This window comes from Amphiprion ocellaris, chromosome 16, assembly GCF_022539595.1.
Source record: "Amphiprion ocellaris isolate individual 3 ecotype Okinawa chromosome 16, ASM2253959v1, whole genome shotgun sequence".
Taxonomy (NCBI): Eukaryota; Metazoa; Chordata; class Actinopteri; family Pomacentridae; genus Amphiprion; species Amphiprion ocellaris.
The window spans coordinates 14285491-14303817 of NC_072781.1; the positions used below are offsets into that span (position 1 = coordinate 14285491).

Sequence of the window (18327 nt, forward strand, 5' to 3'; positions counted from 1 at the left end):
CTGTAACTGCTGTAAAGCACATTTCAGGAAGCTACAATTTGTGAAACTAAGAAAAAAAATACACTCCTGGAGTGACTTTTATGTATTGAAAAATCAACATCACAGCACAGATCTTTAGTAGGTTCATCACATCCATAAGACACAAACTGAATATGTGTCTGCACACTCAGTAAATGTTTAACAGAAATCTATGAAAATCAGAAAACACAGCCTACCAACGCACAAATGTTTAAAGATGATTTGAAAATGATTTTTTAAATTCATTTTTATACTGACCAAAAATACAAACACATCAAAATGTCTTCTTTAAAGATTTTGAGAAAAAGTGAAAAAAAAACTCCTTCCTTTTGTTATTGTTACCGAAAAGGGTTGAATTCAGTTACTTGTGAACAAAATTGTCCACCTTTTGACTAATTCTCGACTATTGAGTGAATCCACATCTCAGTCAGGTGTGACTTTAAAGGACGATGATCAGATAGCGTGACCAGTGCACAGAAACTCTTTGTTCAGTGACTACAAAGGGCCACATTAAAATGCAGCTTTATTCAGATGACACGATGCCACAGATGACAAGAGAAAGACGTCAATGGGCTGTTGGCTGCTAGCTGCTGGCATGTAGGTTAGGACCGTTGCTAGACACTCGAATGCCCACAACTCCGCCGTTTGTCATCCAAGACATAGCTACAAACTGCATTGTACAACATGACAATCTGCCAAATGACGTCTGGATGCCCGACAATGTGATCCTTGCCCGACAAATTATTCAACAGTTCCCCCAAACTCTTCACCAAGAGTGGGACAACACTCCACATCCAGCATCAACATCCTAACTAACTTTATTCCCAGTAGATGCGTCAGTTGTCTTTTAATATATTGCCCACTTTGTTGTTTTCATCAGTGTTCATCGGTTGCAGAGGTGCCCTGTGTTAGAGCAACAAATACTCACTCTCCTATGTGTAAAAAATGGGTTGGATTTAATAAAACAATGTGTATTGCTGTGTTTATATTTAGTTCAATATAGTTGAATAAGTCAAAAAAATAAATGTTCAATAAAGTCTGACTATACAGCATATGTTTGGATTATATATAGCATGAAATATAGTATGATCCTCCTGGAAGAGGCTGAACTTGAAATATGTCACTACTCGAGCATCATGCAGCCAGATCTGATAATAATCAGGAAACTAGAAGTCTTTCGTCAAATGTGATCTGCTGCAATAATTCTGCAGAATTTTAAGACCAACCTATATTGTGCACATAAAACAGTGGCTGTTAATCCGCTTAATAAAGATGTCTCTTCTGCTCTGTGTGCACCTAAACTATCTCTGACTGCGTCCATGCGCTTTTCAGTGCGACCAAATTGATAAGTTTTTTTTTTTTTTTTCCTACAAGCCTCGTCTCCAAAGTTGCCTGTGCCATAAAACATACGCGGAATGATGCTTATGTAGGCATGTCGGCGCTGTCCAAGGAACTGCATCCAGCCCCTCCCCGGTAGACATCACGGAGAGACACGTGATTCTCTGTCTGTGGCTCCTGACAGTCGCTGGATAAGCTCAACAGGGAAACCAGATTGCACCTTCTCCTCCACAAAGATAACTGGATTTTCACCCTGCGCTTCCCCCCCCCGGCTCTCCATGCACTAACTCCATCCTGCGGTTTTCTGTTCATTTGCGCTTTGTTTTTGCATCGGGAAACGCATGTGGAGGACATAATATTGAAGGTAATTTTTTTAAACCACTAAGCCTGAGAGGTTTTTAGTGGAGTTAGAGTGAAAGTGGACCCGTCTCTCTCTTTCTCTCTCTCCCTCCCTCATCCCTCTCCATCTCTCTCTGTCTCTCTCTGGCTGATGCTGTGATTCACTTGAAAACAGATCTTGATGTGAAGGTTTCGCCAAAGAGGATTTGGAAGCACAGGCGTTCAAAACAGACCGAAAATATGGACAGTTGTGCTTTACAGGAGCTCAGTTCGCGGTGTTTTGCGTAAAATTGCAATTTTTTTCCTCCTCTTGCGCCAACTATTTACTGTCCCGTAGAAGTAAAGGTGTACGCGTAAAGGTAAAGAAAAAATCATCTTGTTTTAACCAAGGCATTTTGGAGTTGTGATAAAATGCCGCAGATGTGGGCATGAAATAACACTAATTATAGTGCGCCCTTTCGGAGCTGTCATCCGGGATGAGATGTTAAGGTATGAGGGCATTTTATTGATGATGGCGAGGATGCTGTGCCGTTTTGGGCAAACATATGCGTAAAAAGCTCAGTTCTGATGAGGAGTGTGTGATTTCTTAGATAAATAATGGTGATCGCTGCTGTTAAGCACATTTGCAGTTTACTGAGAAGATGTTTCGGTCTGTGCAAAGTGCAGTGAATAAGTAAGCCCGATCCACAGCCCGTGCAGCGGTTACATTTTCTTTGAAATGCAAACAAATTGCGGAGATTTAAAAAAAAAAAAATTAAAAAAAAAAAAAGCAAATCGGGTTCATTGTAATATTTCACGTGTTTGGGATTTTTAATGGGAGAAAAGCAGAATCCGTGGAAGAGTCCGAGTGAGAAATAGTGACGAGGCAGATATTGTGAGGCGCAGATTTCGGGGTCTGAGACCCAGTGGCAGCCCGGCTGGTTCGTCTTAACACAAACCAACCATTGTGAATCAAATGACGCACTTTTTCTCATGTTGGGTCTCCAGCTGAGGACAGGCCAGTCATGTACTCTATGTCGGAATGCTGCTGATAATGCGGTTGCAGAAGTTGTAAGCAAGTAGTATTCTATTCAAAAGAAATCAGCTCTAAATCAGAGTTTTGCTTTCCTTTTATTACCGACTTGGCTGTGACTGTCTGGTTTGAATTATTTGTAATCGTATGGGTGTGATAAATGACGCGCGCTTTTTAGATCACAAATTCTAATATTGCATGTACATATTTTTTTCCATCTCTATTGCATGTACATATTTTTCATCGCTTAAATAGTGCATGTTAAATGACAGTGTTACCAGACCATCACTTTGCACCTGAGGTCAAGTAATGTGTGGATTCAGTGCTGCTGATTGTCAAATGCTGCTGTTTGCTTCCTGGAAAGCCCCGGTGATCTTAATCTAATGATATGGCTGGTGTTTGTTGTAACAAAGGCCTCTCTGGATATAAATGGCTGACTGGCTCTGCCTTAATCATAGTATTAATTCAGACTTTTGATTAAGGCTTTGGCCAAAGTGGATTTGGAAATGGATATGGTGAAAATGCCGATGCTGTATTAAATTTGCTTTTCTTTTGCAGAGAGCTTTGAGACTGGGGACTGCCTTGACAGACAGACCGCTTCTTTTGCTGAGCTTATCAGCCAACGTGGCTCCATATGGCATTTTTTTCTTTTTGCTACAGAGGATGCAGGGTGAAAAGCCCTGAGCAAGGCTTCCAGTTACCCGCCAAAGAATGTTGGCATGAACATGAAGATTAAAGCTGCCATTTCAACTCAAGTGAAACCGTGCACACACTAACTGGCACCAGAAGGGACTGTTCCATAATTACATAAATTAGACCGAGTGTGCCCAGTGGATATTTGAATCTCTGTCACTTTGCTCTAAATAGCCATGGCAGAGAGGACCTTTAAACAGTTCAAACTATTTTGGCGGGAACAGTGAGAGGTTTGGCCAGTGGCCTGGACAGTGTGAGGTAATGGTGTGTGCTCCAGGAAGTAAGTGTTGGCCAAGCCTATTGATATGGAAATATATTAAAGCATTTAATCTTATGTCTTACAATGCATCAGTTCACACTCGTATGCGCATGTAGACAGTCAGTTATATGCCAGTCTACTCTCTTACGGTCAACCCAACATACTGCTTGCTTAAGCAAAGGTTCATATAAGTAAATACAGCCCTATAAGTCCCACCTACAATCTACAGAATTTGTGATCACACAATGGTTTTACAAAAGCCACATGGTGCCCATATCATATGGGTTGGGCTGCTCATTTGCTGCTTTGTAGAAATAGGCACTTGTCTAGAATTTACGGGTGCTGAGGGACAGTGGGCTAGATTTCCAGTGTGGAACGCATGTTGTGAAAGTGAAATGAGCTTCAACATGAAAACAAAGAGCTCCCACGGGCTGCTAGTTTACTTCGACGATGAGGGATTTTGTGACTTTTTAGAACTTCTCATACTGAATGGTAAACTAAGCCTTCGTTTCTCGATCTTCTGTGCCGACCCTGCAACCGTCTTATCTGACACAGCAGTCAACGACAGCCAGTGGCACACGGTCACGATAAGGAGAAACTTTAAGAACACAACCCTCATGGTGGACAATGAGATAAAGTGGGTTGAGGTGAAGTCGAAAAGACGGGATATGACTGTTTTCAGCCATTTGTTTGTTGGCGGAATACCACCGGAATTACGATCTGTGGCGTTGCGACTGACATCAGCTGCAGTCAAGGATCAGCCTCCTTTCACTGGATGGATAACAGACATAAAGGTCAACAACACGGAGTCCGTCATGATCAACAGTGAAGGGGTCTTGAAGGACCTCTGCGGTACAGCCAACATGTGCTTAAATGGAGGAGTCTGCAGTTTAATTAACAATGAACCAACATGTGACTGCTCTCAGACGGGCTTCCAAGGAAAGGACTGCAGTGAAGGTAAGACATGGACTCACTTTGAACCATAATTTAGTACGTGTCCTCTTTAGTCTTTTCAGTCAACATGAAGTGATTGAATAACTACAAGTACCCTGTTGTAAATGCTATAAGTCCTAAACTAATGCATTCCCTTTCTCTATTTGGCTAAAGCCTCATGTTTGTTTTACTCTTACGGTGTGTGCCATTGATCTGCAGTGCAGTTGTTTGGTGAATCTCCTGCAAGGCCTCATTAGTAAAAACATACAGGTGTTCTCCATCCCCAAAGGTGTCTTCCATTCTTATCAAATAGGTCTGTGGGGATTGGTTGACCTATGAAACATCTCCAATGGCTTACCACGAGTGGAAGAGCAAGAGCAATCATCTACGAGTCAGGCGAAATAAACACGAGTGACATCATTGACTTCATGCAGTATAAAAATATATTCAGAGGATTAGTGTAGTTGTCAACAGAGGAGACCCCAACTATTAGCTGGGTGAGGTTTTTGTATCCAGTAATAACATGCCGCGATTAATACAATGATGCTTTTAAGCAAACCTTTACTGAAAGTACACAATATTAGAGTCTATTTTCATGTCATTTTCTACCAAAAAACAAAGAAGCAAGCAAAGAATCTGTAAATTGTAGCATGTCTAAGCCACGATTTCCATCAGAACTGTGTGTCCCACTGATGTAATAATTCTTACTGCTAAAAAAATCAGCGGTGTAATGAAAGAAACTAGACCCAGACAATCCATAGACAAAAAGAACACAGGGTTCTTTGAGATAGTAAGAATAGTATCACTCTGTTATGGCCTAATAATGCAATCTTAATATCAAATCTCTTTCAGTTGATATCGCTTGTAAGGAAAAATGTGTCAGTATTCAGGGTATTCAGTGTAGTTCTTCCCACAGGTTGGTAGCTTACTGCCGTAGTGGGGAGGAGTGGGTTTGTTGGCCAGGCGATGGGGGAGGGGTGTGAGTGTATACATTTTCTTATTATTTCTCATATTAATTTTTCATTCTTTTTCAAATACTGGCTGACTTTATGGCTTATTTTAATATATAGGCTGTTCCCGAGCATATCTAGTTTACATTTCACTTCCTAATCTCATGTGTGTGTATTCAGGCACATGCATCTTTTATTAACAACAAGCTCATTAAGCCAGCACTGGACAACTTACTACTGCAGCATAAGATATTCCTATCTAATTGCCATTTGTTATTGAGGCACATATGAAACACCATTAATTAAAATGGCCTCTACTCACAGCACTGTATTTTGCAGGCTGTGTTTTATTTTTGTGCTTTAATCAGGTTTTGTTGATGGTGTTAGTACAAGGGGAAGGGCCACAGCATTTCTTATAAACCTCATGCACTGACACAATGAAAGATTGCTGCTGTAGTCCACTAACAGGCTTTCGATGGTGGGCAGCTTTAAGTATTTGCTTATTTAAACTACTCCACTTCAGTGAGAAATTGCACGCTGTGTTGCCATACTGCAGCAAAGCACCATGAGTAAATCTAGATCAAAAATTAACTGTGGCAGTAAATATACTTCCACATGCCACCCAAATGGTTTGACTGTTTGTTTTCTTGTTTTTTTCATGAGCAGACTGGGTACATTCTATAGACTAGGCTTACTGCAAATGACATTTTGTGCATAGGAAAGTATTTTTGTGTTGAAAGAAAATTCGACGAAAATAAAAAAAATCCCTCCACACTGAGGCGTCTGTTCGTGGCATCTGACATTTGCGTTTGATCGAGAGCAGACTTAATACATTTGCTAATTCCACTTTGACAATTTTCAAGAGTTTCTTAGAATTCACAAGAGCCCACTTGGCTTTTTTTGCGCCAAGCTGGAGAGAACATTGTGGTTGTTTCACTACAGAGGAAAATCTAAGAAAGAATTTGTCCATTTTTGAAAACTCTTAGTCATTTTAGATTGAAAGTAACTTCATGGCAGAAATATTTTTCATCCATCTTCCATCATCTGGACACCGCTTAATCCTCGTCAGAGTTGGAGTGGGGTGGGGATGGAGGACGCAGGACTACATATAGAAGCAAACAGGCACTCTGACATTCACAGCTATGGGTAGTTTAGAATGATCAATTAACCTCATCATATTTTTGGACTGTGGGAGGAAGCCAGAGTACTCGGAGAAAACCCAAGCATGCACAGGGAGAACATGCAAACTCCATGCAGAAAGATCCCAGGCTCAGGCCAGGACGCTGCAAAGTGGCAGTGCTATCAACCAAGCCAGTGTGCAGCCCAATCATTTTTCAAGATAAGCAGAATGTGTTTAATAATTGCTGCATCTTGGGAAAGCTTTCACCCTCTTTTACAAAACGCATGATAATAATGGTAATGATATATCCATATCCATATTTTACGGACAATGTGTTGTATTAGCCATATTATTCCTTACATTTATTAATATTACATTAAGTGTCACGGTTCTAGTTAACTCCAAAGGTCCACTTTCATTTTATTGTATGAAATTAATTTGGTTATATTTCTCTAAAAACGTCAAGTTGCTATAACTTAATTAAGAACAAATTATTCTAATGAATAGTTACTATTTGTGATCTTGCCAATCAAGAACATATGAAAGGAGTTAAAACTCCTTTGTTTCTTTAAGCGCAGCAAAACATTAAATGCATCATTAGAAGCATTGTAAATTCAACTCACAAAATATATTTAAACAACAATATCAGCAGTTTTAGTGAATAAAAAGGAAACATAATTAACCCCCTGGATGTTATAATGGTGTAAACACTTTACATTAAAAATGAACTTGATCTGTGAAGTTAATTTAAAGTTAAATGTTCCAGTCTTCAGGGTTATAGTTAAGGATATCTCTAAATTAAATAATGCCTTGAAATTCATACTGTATGTTTCCATATTCCTTGCTTGTGTGAGTATGTCTCATTAGTCGAGAAATCTGGGGAGGAGATGATAATTTTCACACCAGGGTGGCTACTGATGATAATAGTTTTATGCCAGTGAAAAAGGAAAATGTTTATATTATTGCAGTGTGAAGATGAGTCATTTAAAATGTATTATTCCGCATCTGTATGAAGGATGAGAAGTCATTGTGTAAACTGGCCCAATTAACACATAAACTGTAGCAATGGTAGCCAGAGCTTGTATAGCATTCATATGAAAAATACTGTATAATAATGAAAAAAATCCTCAAAAATACCCTTGTGCACACATACAGAGGTATTGATTCTGAAGTTTGATGGGGTGAACCAGGTGTTGTTGGTGCACCCATATCAGAGGAGAAAATAAAATTAGCACCTCCTAGTTGTTTGTCTCAATTGTTTAGTTCTGTCCTTGAGTTATGGTCAGAGAAGTGTTTCTGCAGAACATTGTGACATTCCAGTGAAGCTGTAATTTTAGTTGTCATTTTTGTGCAATTTTGTTCTGTTTTTCCTGAGTTGTGACCAAAAATGTGTTTTGAGAGGCAATAGTGACCTTGACTTTTGAGGTTATCCTTGAGTCCAATTGGATACTTTTGCCAAATCACAGATTTTGCTATGGCCAGAAACATGTTTTATGAGGGCAGTGTGACATAAATTTTTGACCTTTGAACACCAGTGTTATCACTTCATGCTTGAGTTACAGTGGACTGTGAAATTTGTGCCATATTTAAAGAAGTTCTCTCAGTGAGTTTGCAAAATATTGCATTCATAAGAATAGGATGAATGGAAGGATGGAAAATCTGAAAAAAAAGATAATGCCTTCAACCATGGCTGTTATTGGTACAAAAACATAATAATAAATCAGTAAAAATAACAAGAAAAAATATATTGTGTTATATAATATTGCAATGCCCACCCTCATTTTATGGAGAACTCATTTCCAGATGGTGGATGACAAAAGACAGCAACATCTTAAAGTCATCCTCAAGGCCCACATTGATGACTAAATACACACACCCATTAATCTCATGTATATGCACAACTACAACCTTTTGAAATGACGTCATTCCGTCCACACGATTACACAACAGGAGCAGCGAAGACAAACAAGCAATCTGTCAGTAGAGATATCTGCTGCTGTCACCCCATTCAGCCACAGAGTACAGTGTGGGACTGAAACACCTCTCTCGCTGTCAGGCTGCTGCTCTGCTTGATGGAATTATGCAAGATGTGCAAGCAAGGATGCAGTTACAGTTACATTATATCTCTCTCACAGAGTTGACCACTTGCCCCCTTTCACGTAACGACGGATTTAAAAGTTTTTCAGTGAGAATTTCAAGGGGAAGTGTATCACATCCTCATGTAAATGTGTTGTTCACAGTTGTAGCGAATCTGTGAACGCAACATTGGCAACTTACATTTTGCTCTTTAATTGTCAAATGATTCACCATGCTCAGTTGTGTTCAAGTTGTGTTGGGCAAAACCAAAACAGTGTGCTGAAAGGTGCTAAAAATCCCATAGATTTAAGAGAAACATCAGAGATAGGTGGTAACTCCATGTGTTGTTTTTCTCAATGAGCGACTCCGTTGACATTATGCATCATATCCTAGTCTACTGATATATTGTTACTATAAAAATACAGCATAGTGGTGCTCAGATATAATCAGACTACAAAGCTTGAACTCCATGAAAGTAGTGCAACAAGGGGGTGTTGAAATTGCCAAAATATGTGTAGATAAATAAAGAATGGATAGAGACCCGTTCAAATACAACAATTGGAATACTTGGCCTTGAAGTATGACATTATTCTGCCAGTGTGCACAAAACAAAACAAAAAAAGCTAGAAGGAACATAAAAGGAAAAAGCATCAGCCCTGTTTCCTTTACCCCTCAAGTCTAAATAGCAAAAAAAAAAAAAAAGGGAGCTCCTGTAATACTTGGTTCTCACTGATATATCATTTTCAGCTAAGTGCAAAGTCAATTAACCAATTTTCAGTCAGATCCAGGTCATTAGTTTACTTGACATTTGTCATTTGTTACAGCTAAACCACAGTTAATACATGCTGAAGAGTTTCATATCGACTATATTTTATATTTATGTCAGCCACGTTTTTTTTTAGGTAACTCTATGTTTCTCACCAGACCACATAGACCTTAGTAATACTTGAAATGGAAACAGACAGATAGTTCTTTAGATTACACTCCCCTCCACCGTCATCCATGCTGAAACAGTATGAGTTTAAAGAATCCACCAAACTGTACCTTTGCGAGATAATTAGGTATTCTAGCAAGTACTCAGATTGTTTTCCACCCCAAGGTAATGTGGCTGCTTGCTTCCAATCTTTCTCGCTATTCTGAGCTCCACTGAAGAGGGAAGCAACAACCGCAACAGAGAATGTCTGTGCAAATTTTTTTATCAGATCATAAATTTAAAATAGCGATTAGTATTTGAGCCAGGGCAGCTCTCAAAAAATGTCTTACCCCAGTCAGTATCAAGAGTGAAAGCCAAATTTATTTGTAAAAGCTGGAGAAACGTAGGAATGTATATCTGTCCTTTCACCTTGTGCAAGTTTATCTAATGTCTATGTGTGGATCTGGCTGTAAAGTACATTGAAGTTTACCATTTATCCTTCCATTAAATAATTTAAAAGCTGTTGTCTTACTTTGATCAAATGAAAGGATTATAGGATTTGCCACCAGACCTGTCAACTCTCCCCTGTCCAACCACAAGCTTGCACATTGCATGACCTCTCTCACTCACACAAACACACATGCACATGCACGCAAACAAATCCCTTTGATCGGTTAAAACAATTATTTAAATGCACTGCTCTATGGTCAGTAAGTTCCCAGAATCTGTCCTTTTGTTTCTCATTAGAGAAATAACATAGATGCATTGCATAGCTCCATATTTTATCCTGATAAAATGGAATGATGTTTATTTCATCGTACATTAGCCAACCATAGATCACTCCAGGTACAAAAGTAGGGCAGACCCCAAGTAAGACTGTGCCGCTTTTTATTTGTCATTTTGTGCATTATGTAATGCGAAGGGTAACTCACATTTTCTGGATACAGTAAGTAAGTGTGATTGCCTTGCACTTTCATTTTATAATTAGGGCTGACAGCATAGATTTGACTTTCTTTTCTTTCTTTTTTTTTTTAAAGATATGCATCCCTGAAACTAACACCACTCAGAGGACAGTCACATAACTTAAACTCCTTGATTAAGCTGCTAATGCATGATGACATGTAGCAAAAATGACTATAGCCTACAGTAAGTGGAATTATGTCTCACCTATTTTCACATCTGAGTCATCATCAGCTGTGAAAATGTTAATTCGGGGAGCATAACAACATCACAATAGATTTGTGTGTTACTGCTGTATTAAAGAGGGAATGTGGTGCAACATCATGTGTGCAGGAGAGACGGTGTTCACATGTTCACAGAGGCTCATGCACTTTGTGGGTCCTGTCAGATTATTTGATTCTTGATTATTAGTGTTTTGTGTTTCAGGTTGATCACAGAGATATTATTCATAAATTAAGAAACTTGAATCTTCCTAGAAGTAATCGTTTAAACCTAACTTTACAGTGTTACATATTTACATACAGCCTGTGAAAAATACCTCAAGGTTACTACTGTTTATTACATTGACTCTTATGAACTGTCTGTGCTGATCTGTCAGGTTTAATTTAGCTACAGAATGGCTAATTAGAACAGATTTTTGTTCCTTTTTTTTTTTAGTTAGCAGTTTGAACCACATGCTGTTTCTTAAATGCTAAAATCTCTTTTGTGGATAATTTGTCCCTTTTATGTTTGCCACTGGTTTCTTGAGTAGGTCTGCCTTAAACAAATTCACATTTAAACGGCAGCTAAGTCATTTCCCATTAAAATGTCTTGGAAGTAAAATTCGATCCTTGATAATCCTGACAACTAAACCCTGACCGATATATTGGTTGGCTGATATTTGTATGTCACAGATTTATCAGTATTGGTGCATATGATGTCTAAGAAATGCTGATATGAAAACAGTAATTTACAGAATGTAACTCAAAAAAAGTGATCAAGTTAATTTAGAAACAATGTCATCACATAGTTTGTCTGACATAGTAGCTCTGGTTTCATGTTCACAACTCTCAGCACTGTCCGCACTGTCTACTCCCTATAATCAATATCAGGGCCAAAAATCCAGTATTGATCGGGCCCTACTGACAACTCATAGAGGTTGTGTTGTACGTTATCTATCTCAGGTTTGACTCATATGCTATACATTACTTGGCATAAGCTCTTGTGGAACAAGTTTAGCAAGTATACTTAGTGCTAACAGGAGATTCTTTTCTCATGCTTTGGAACAATTAGTGGCTCTTACTGCAGTCCTAATGTAATTACTTTTTTTGTCACTTTGCTTAGCCTGATTGAACTGGAGAGTAAGAAGTCGATATGGTGTAGCTGAGAGTTTACCCAATCTGCAGACGCAAGGCAGCATTAGTGTTTATTAGCAGTTGTGTGTGCGATGAATATTAGTGCAATTGTCTTGTCTTTTTACTTGTGATTTGATGTCTGAAAACTTCTTGGAAAAATGCCTTCTAGGATTTCTGTAATTTGTCAGAGTTGTTTAAATGGAAACAGCGGACACTTGTGTAAGGAAATGAGGCTGATGAGAGCCATGATGGTAAAATGACATAGTACAACTGTAAACTGTAAAACAGGTGAGTTTATGGGTCTCTCACTGAGTCTATAATGTTGAAACACAAATAGTTTTCTGGTGCTGAACAATATTTTGGCTGTAAATTTGGCTATCCCCACTACTGGAGGACCGCTGTGGCTTCAAGTATCACAGCATCTGTGCAGAGCCGCTTCTCAACATGGTCTGTTTGTTTCTGCATGAAGAAGCCAATCAATTCAAAGTGCACATTTTCAGCCAAGTCGTGTCCCAAAGGAAAACTCAACTTAACACACTGACAGCAACAATACAGTGAAAAAGTGGGTATGGTTATATTGGGGGGCTGAGTAACTGACCTGAATCTTACTAAAAATTAGTTCATGATACAAGACTGTACATTTAACAACCTAAAAGAGAGAAATCAATGCGATCCAAAGAAAGCAGTTGTATAAATATATTACGACTAATCTTAAGATTATGATACACAAGAATAGTGTGGATTTAATATGAAATATACAAGAACAGTGACTCATGCACACCTGGATGGAGACAGTTGTGTAGGAGAATCTGTGATGATTCAAGGCGGTAAAAATAATCACCTTGCCGTTCTAAATGCATATGGCAAGTGTACAGTAACTTTAATGTATTCTATAAGAAGCGTCCGTTTGACATTTAAAAAGCAACTCTATCATTATTAGGTGATTTGCATGCATGAATACTTTTAAGTACTCAGTAGGTTTCTTCATGTTTACATATCTGAAATAAACTTCGTACGGGAAGGTGAGCTCTTAATTTGAATGATCGATCTCTTTCAGGCATGTCAGTCATTGTATGAGCGCAAACCATGTGACCGTTCTGTATCTCAGAAAGTGTCATTCTGTCTAGAGGCTTCCTGCAGCTTCACTCAGACAAAAGCAGATTAATAGTATACTGCTGTCTCTGAGTCCAAAGACAGATATTGGGATCAAAAGATTAGAGGGATTTTCCCAGAGGATTTTTGCCTTGTTTAAATACATTTGCTTCTGACTGTCAAAGGGTGTTTGTGAAATTCTTTGACACCAAACTCCTCCTTTAACGGGATTCGTCCCACAGCACGAGTAAACACAACCAAATATCCATGTCACCCACACAAGCTGGTATTGAACTGTTCTATATAGTGTCTTTTTTATTGAAGCATGCTAAGCTGGCATATGGAGCTTACAGTATATCATGAGATGCATAATTCATTGATTCACTGCTGTTAAATACTGTTCAATGTGTCATATATGCAGGAGATCTGACAGAATTCTGGTGATGAACAATTCTGCTTCTCATACATGGGATTCTCATACAATGTTCTTATTTATATCTGTGTTTTGTATAAAACAATATCTCGATCCACATAACTACTGGGTGTTTTCTATGCCATCTTAATGGTTTGATCTCACATAAACAGAATAAAACTGTTTAGAGGCAAAACTCTTTAAATTCCAGGCTGCAGATGATATTTTCGCTTTGAACATAAGTTACCTTTGATGCAGCTGGTTGGGTGTCATCATTCATGAGAGTCGACTGAAATACTAAAAACAAGTCGAAAGTGCACTGCCATAATTTGAGAGCTGTCATGCTAATGATAGAGTGAAGACAAATCCCTCTTCAGGAACAGTTTCCATGATTTCAAAGCCTTTGTGATTCTAACAGTGAATAGAGACTGCACAAATACCTGACTCGACTGCAGTTCAGTCCAGGTTATGTGTAACAGTTTGACAGATTGTCTACCTAACATTAATCTATGAGAACGAAACCTCTTCTTCTTGCATAAAAAAAGCTTCTCCCTTAATATAGATTATGAATACAATACATGATTTAAACAGTACATCAGTTAATACATGTCACTAGTTGCATTTTCACTGGAGACATTTTTTACAGTTTTGTCTCCTTTGCAATTTATAATGGAATATGTTGCAGCTGGCTGTTACCAGTACTGAGAGCTTAGCTGCATTTATTGCTCTGTCTGCTTTATTAATGTTTTTTTTTTTTCTAACTTTCGCTGAAGAGCCACTCTTCAGATAGGGATTTGTCACACGTCAACAGTAGGAGCTGCTAAGTTTCCTTAAGCAACTGGCGTGCACATTAAGCCAGAAAAGGTGCTTTGTGAACATCGGCGTATTTTTGCCTCAACGTGAAGCTGTGAGCTCTATTACAATAAGTTACAAATATGCTGATCCCATACTTACAAACTTGCAGTTTACATTGATTTCTTAATTCCTCTGTCAGGCCTAATTCTCCTGCATCACAAAAAAGATTGACTCCACATCTGTAATACTATCCTAGATATCGTCAATCCAGGGATTAAGGTTATTAGAACTTCTGTATAAGCTGGTCTGATTATCCTGCTGGATCATTCCTACCCACAAGATGTGAAAGAATGGAGAGGTCCTCCGCACATCTGCTCCCACAATCCTCTCTGTTTGGTCTGCCTCTTTAGAAATATCTGGATTGGACTATATTGCCCACATGCCATCTGCCCTGACAACCTCAGAGTAGCTGCATAACAAGATTAATTAAATCACAAACACTAACACTGTCTGAGTATAGTTAATTAGTGAAATTGATAATATATTTTCTACTGGTGACCGGTGTACGTCGTATCTTTGCTGTTTCCATGGCTGGATCGAATATATTTTCAGGCAGATTTGTTTATGTGCATCATTTCCCTATGAGGAAGTAAAAAAAAAAAAAAAAAAAATGTAAAATATGCAGCTACACATAAGTCATCACACTTTTACTCATTAGCTTTCTTAATAAATAGTTAACATTTGGGGAAATACTGTAACTCACAGTCTGGCAGAGAGTTAGATGAGAGTCTCATATCTTTCCATTAAAGACAGAGCCAGGCTTTCTGTCTCCCTCTGCATTTAGTGCTTGAGCTAACAACACTGTCAGTAACTTATTGTCATTATAAATATGATATCTTAGATTCTTTGTGCATTAGATGTCGTTCTCCAAAAATGTAGCCCTCTACTAGATTTATTGCACATTGTCCCGTTTTGACAACCCCAGTGTCGGTGGATTTCACCAAAAAAGAGAGATGAAGAGTGTATCGTCATGGAAGCCACTCGCAGCACTGTCGACCGACTCAGCCAGCAAGGGTAAAACTTAGCAAGAGCAGAAATATCCACAGCTTTGGGAGCTATCAATTTCCATCAGAGTGGCTGGTCCGCCGTCCCGTTTCCTCTCTCTCCATTCTTACTGTCGCTTGAGGAGGATAATGGGGAAGATGGTGAGCTGTGTAATGCCACTAACACTGTTCTGGTGGAGAGATGCATTAGATTTAGGCGGTGATACTAAGAGATGAGCCCTCACTTACGCTCATTACTCTTGATTTGGTCCAAATTGTAATTTAACAACAAATCGATCCTCTGGTAGCTCTGACCTTTACTGCAACGCTTTTACATTTTCCCCTAAAGCGTCTGTGCGACAAGGGATTTTAGAGCAGGCTTCCTGCAACAATTTTTCAAATCTACATCTATAGCTGGCAATGGATTTTATGTCTTGTGTCATACTTTGTTATTAGATGACATTAGTACTCCCTGATTAATAATAATAAGTTAAGACACATTTAGAAAGATTGCATTGTTTTATAATGCATGTAGACAATGCACTGAGATATTTAGGCAATTTTACATATTTAGTCAAGAGTATTGCACAACTGAGCCTGTTGAAACTGATAAAATCTTCTGGAGCTCTCCAAAATCTGAAAAAATGACCCAAATGAAATCATCAGTTATTGCTGCTTGGACTTTGTTAAAATATTAACCACAATTCTCTACTGGACATGTGGGATGTGAAAAAGGGGGACGTTAGTTGTGGTTGCTTGGACTATTAGTACAACTGGGCTGCATTATGGAACTCTAGCATCTCAGGCTTCATTCTAAGTTCAGTGGAGTATCTGAAGAGGTACTCAGGTACTTCTTAGGAAGATTTCTGTCCAGTCAAAATGCTATCTCTGAAAAATATATAATAACCAGTGAGCAGCGTGTCTTCAGTTGAGTTTTTTTCACGTCAGTACTTACAAATCAAACATCAGCGAATGATCTCTTGGGCTTAAAATTTTCCTTCATCTCTTAGATTGAAAAGTTGACTAACTTGTGTGGAGTTCATTGACGTCACATTGCAGAGTCTGTTGGATTTTCTTACGCAGGCATCTTTTATAGTCATTTGAAGCTGTCACCCTGCAAAGTTTGTGCTGTTGTTAAAAGGAAGCCCAAATATTCACATAGAGTTTTTAGCAATGAGACTTTGAGTTTCAGGTTTTCCAAAATGAAACTTTGCAGTTGACCTAGTTTTTCAGCACTGCCATGATAAACTACTTCAGTTTGCGGCTATTTAAAATGGAATTGAACTGCTTTCATTTGGAAGTGTTGGTTGCTTAATAATTTATAATATTGGATATTATTTAACATATTACTTCTTTTAATTTCATTGATAATACATTTTACATATTTTACAACATGCCCTTTTTTTAAGTGACTGTGTCACATTCTAAATGACCAGTCTACTAAACAAGCATGATGCTGTAAGGCAGAACAATGTTCTATAAATATGACTCTGTGAAATATGGATGCAGAATATTGTGGTGTCAAAAACTAATAGAAAGTCTGGCTATCAGAGTTTGACACAGATTTTTAAAAATGCATTTGTTTAAGAGCTGCTGAATATTTATACATAGTCTGCAGGAAAAAACTACATATATGTTACTTGGCTATGACTGCATGGAGAAATTTAACAACAGGTTTATGTACTTTCCTGGTGAGGGTCATGGTAACAAGCAGAAGTCTGAATACAGGCCGGGAGGTGGGTGGTGGAGGTTGTTAGCTTATTTGCAATGGCATGCAGCTGAATCCGTATTCAACTCTGACAAATATACATCATTTGTAAGCACAAAGCTTCATGATTCTACAGAATCCCAATATCGCAGCGACAATGGCTGCTTATTTTCTAAGGGCTGTTATGCAAAACAGAAAAGGCAAAATAGGTAAGAAGCAACCGCATTTTATCATGTTTGTGCCTCACTAAATTTGGGTCAGTATCCTCTACGGTAATTTTGACTTTTAGATCATAAACTCCAAAGAGTTTCTATTCAGAAGAGACTATAATTGTGCCTTTAATTAAAAAAGCAGTTGTAAGCTGTAACAAGGCAACAGTACAGTCTGTTTGGATGAAATTTCAACAAGCATTGCAGTGCTGATGACATGAGGAGATGGCAAAAGGTTGATTCAGGCAGACAAGATGTTCTAAAATTGTCAAGTGGCGGGGAAAAAATGAATTACAGCTGTGGCTGAATGTTGTGTCTAGTGAATGTGACACATGTTCCTTTATGTGAAATGTAGCATCGCAGAGATTCCTCCCTGCTTTTGTCATGTCTCAGCCAACTGTATTCAGACACACTGTAGGGCAGATGTGTGTTTTAATGCCATTTATCCAGCTGGTGTATAGCAGTGCGCTTAGGACTTTTTATATGCTTCATCCCATTGCCTTTAATAAGTTGTCAGAGTTTTGAGCTCATATTTAGAGGGTAAGTGTCAGAATTAGTCCGCAAGATGAAAATCAATTTATAGGTTTGTTTTCCACGATTGCTTTTGGGTTTTCTTTTTTTTTTCTTTTGGTTGTTGCACACCAGATGTTTCATTCAGTCAGGGATAGACTTGAATAGTAATGTAATTATTTTCCATGAGCCATACACCATGTGCATGATCAACAGCATAAGACCATCAGAGATGCAGATCGTCTGATAGACAGTTGAGTGCATTTTGGTGTAGTGTTACCAGCACAATAGCACTGGGATCACTTTGTCAAGGGGATTAAATGGATTTACGTCTCTGGATTAGAATGTAACCAGCTGGGTACATTTGTAAGAGAAAGAGTGTGTGTGTGTATCTGAGAGAATGTGTGCATGTGAGTGATAGGGGGGCTTGTTTTAATGGTTCCTGTCAGGTGATACTGCTGTTAAAGGAAAGCCTCTTTTCTTCTGAGCACCGCCAAATGAAACAACATTTAGTGTGGTCAGTGAAGATTGCTTAAATTTCGATTCATCGTATTTGCTGACACTGAAGGACACAATTTGTAGAAATGGTTGTAATGTAATCCGTCATCAAATC

The 18327-nt window shown here is 38.5% G+C and overlaps 1 protein-coding gene across 23 annotated transcripts in view; it reads left to right on the forward strand.

Annotated features, from left to right (window-relative positions):
* The first annotated feature begins 1547 nt into the window (after positions 1–1547).
* Positions 1548–18327, forward strand: part of LOC111562983 (neurexin-1a) — a 249785-nt gene continuing 233005 nt past the window's right edge. For 15 of the 23 annotated variants that reach the window (XM_023261820.3, XM_055018393.1, XM_055018395.1 and 12 more), the window contains exons 1-2: positions 1549–1720; positions 3266–4616. In XM_023261820.3, coding sequence (XP_023117588.2) covers positions 3905–4616 — 712 coding nt within the window. In that variant the 5' untranslated portion in view covers positions 1549–1720; positions 3266–3904. Of the gene's footprint in view, positions 1721–1839; positions 2055–2161; positions 2185–3265; positions 4617–18327 lie in introns of those variants that run through there. The other 8 variants (XM_055018390.1, XM_055018392.1, XM_055018396.1 and 5 more) reach the window with 3 other exon arrangements.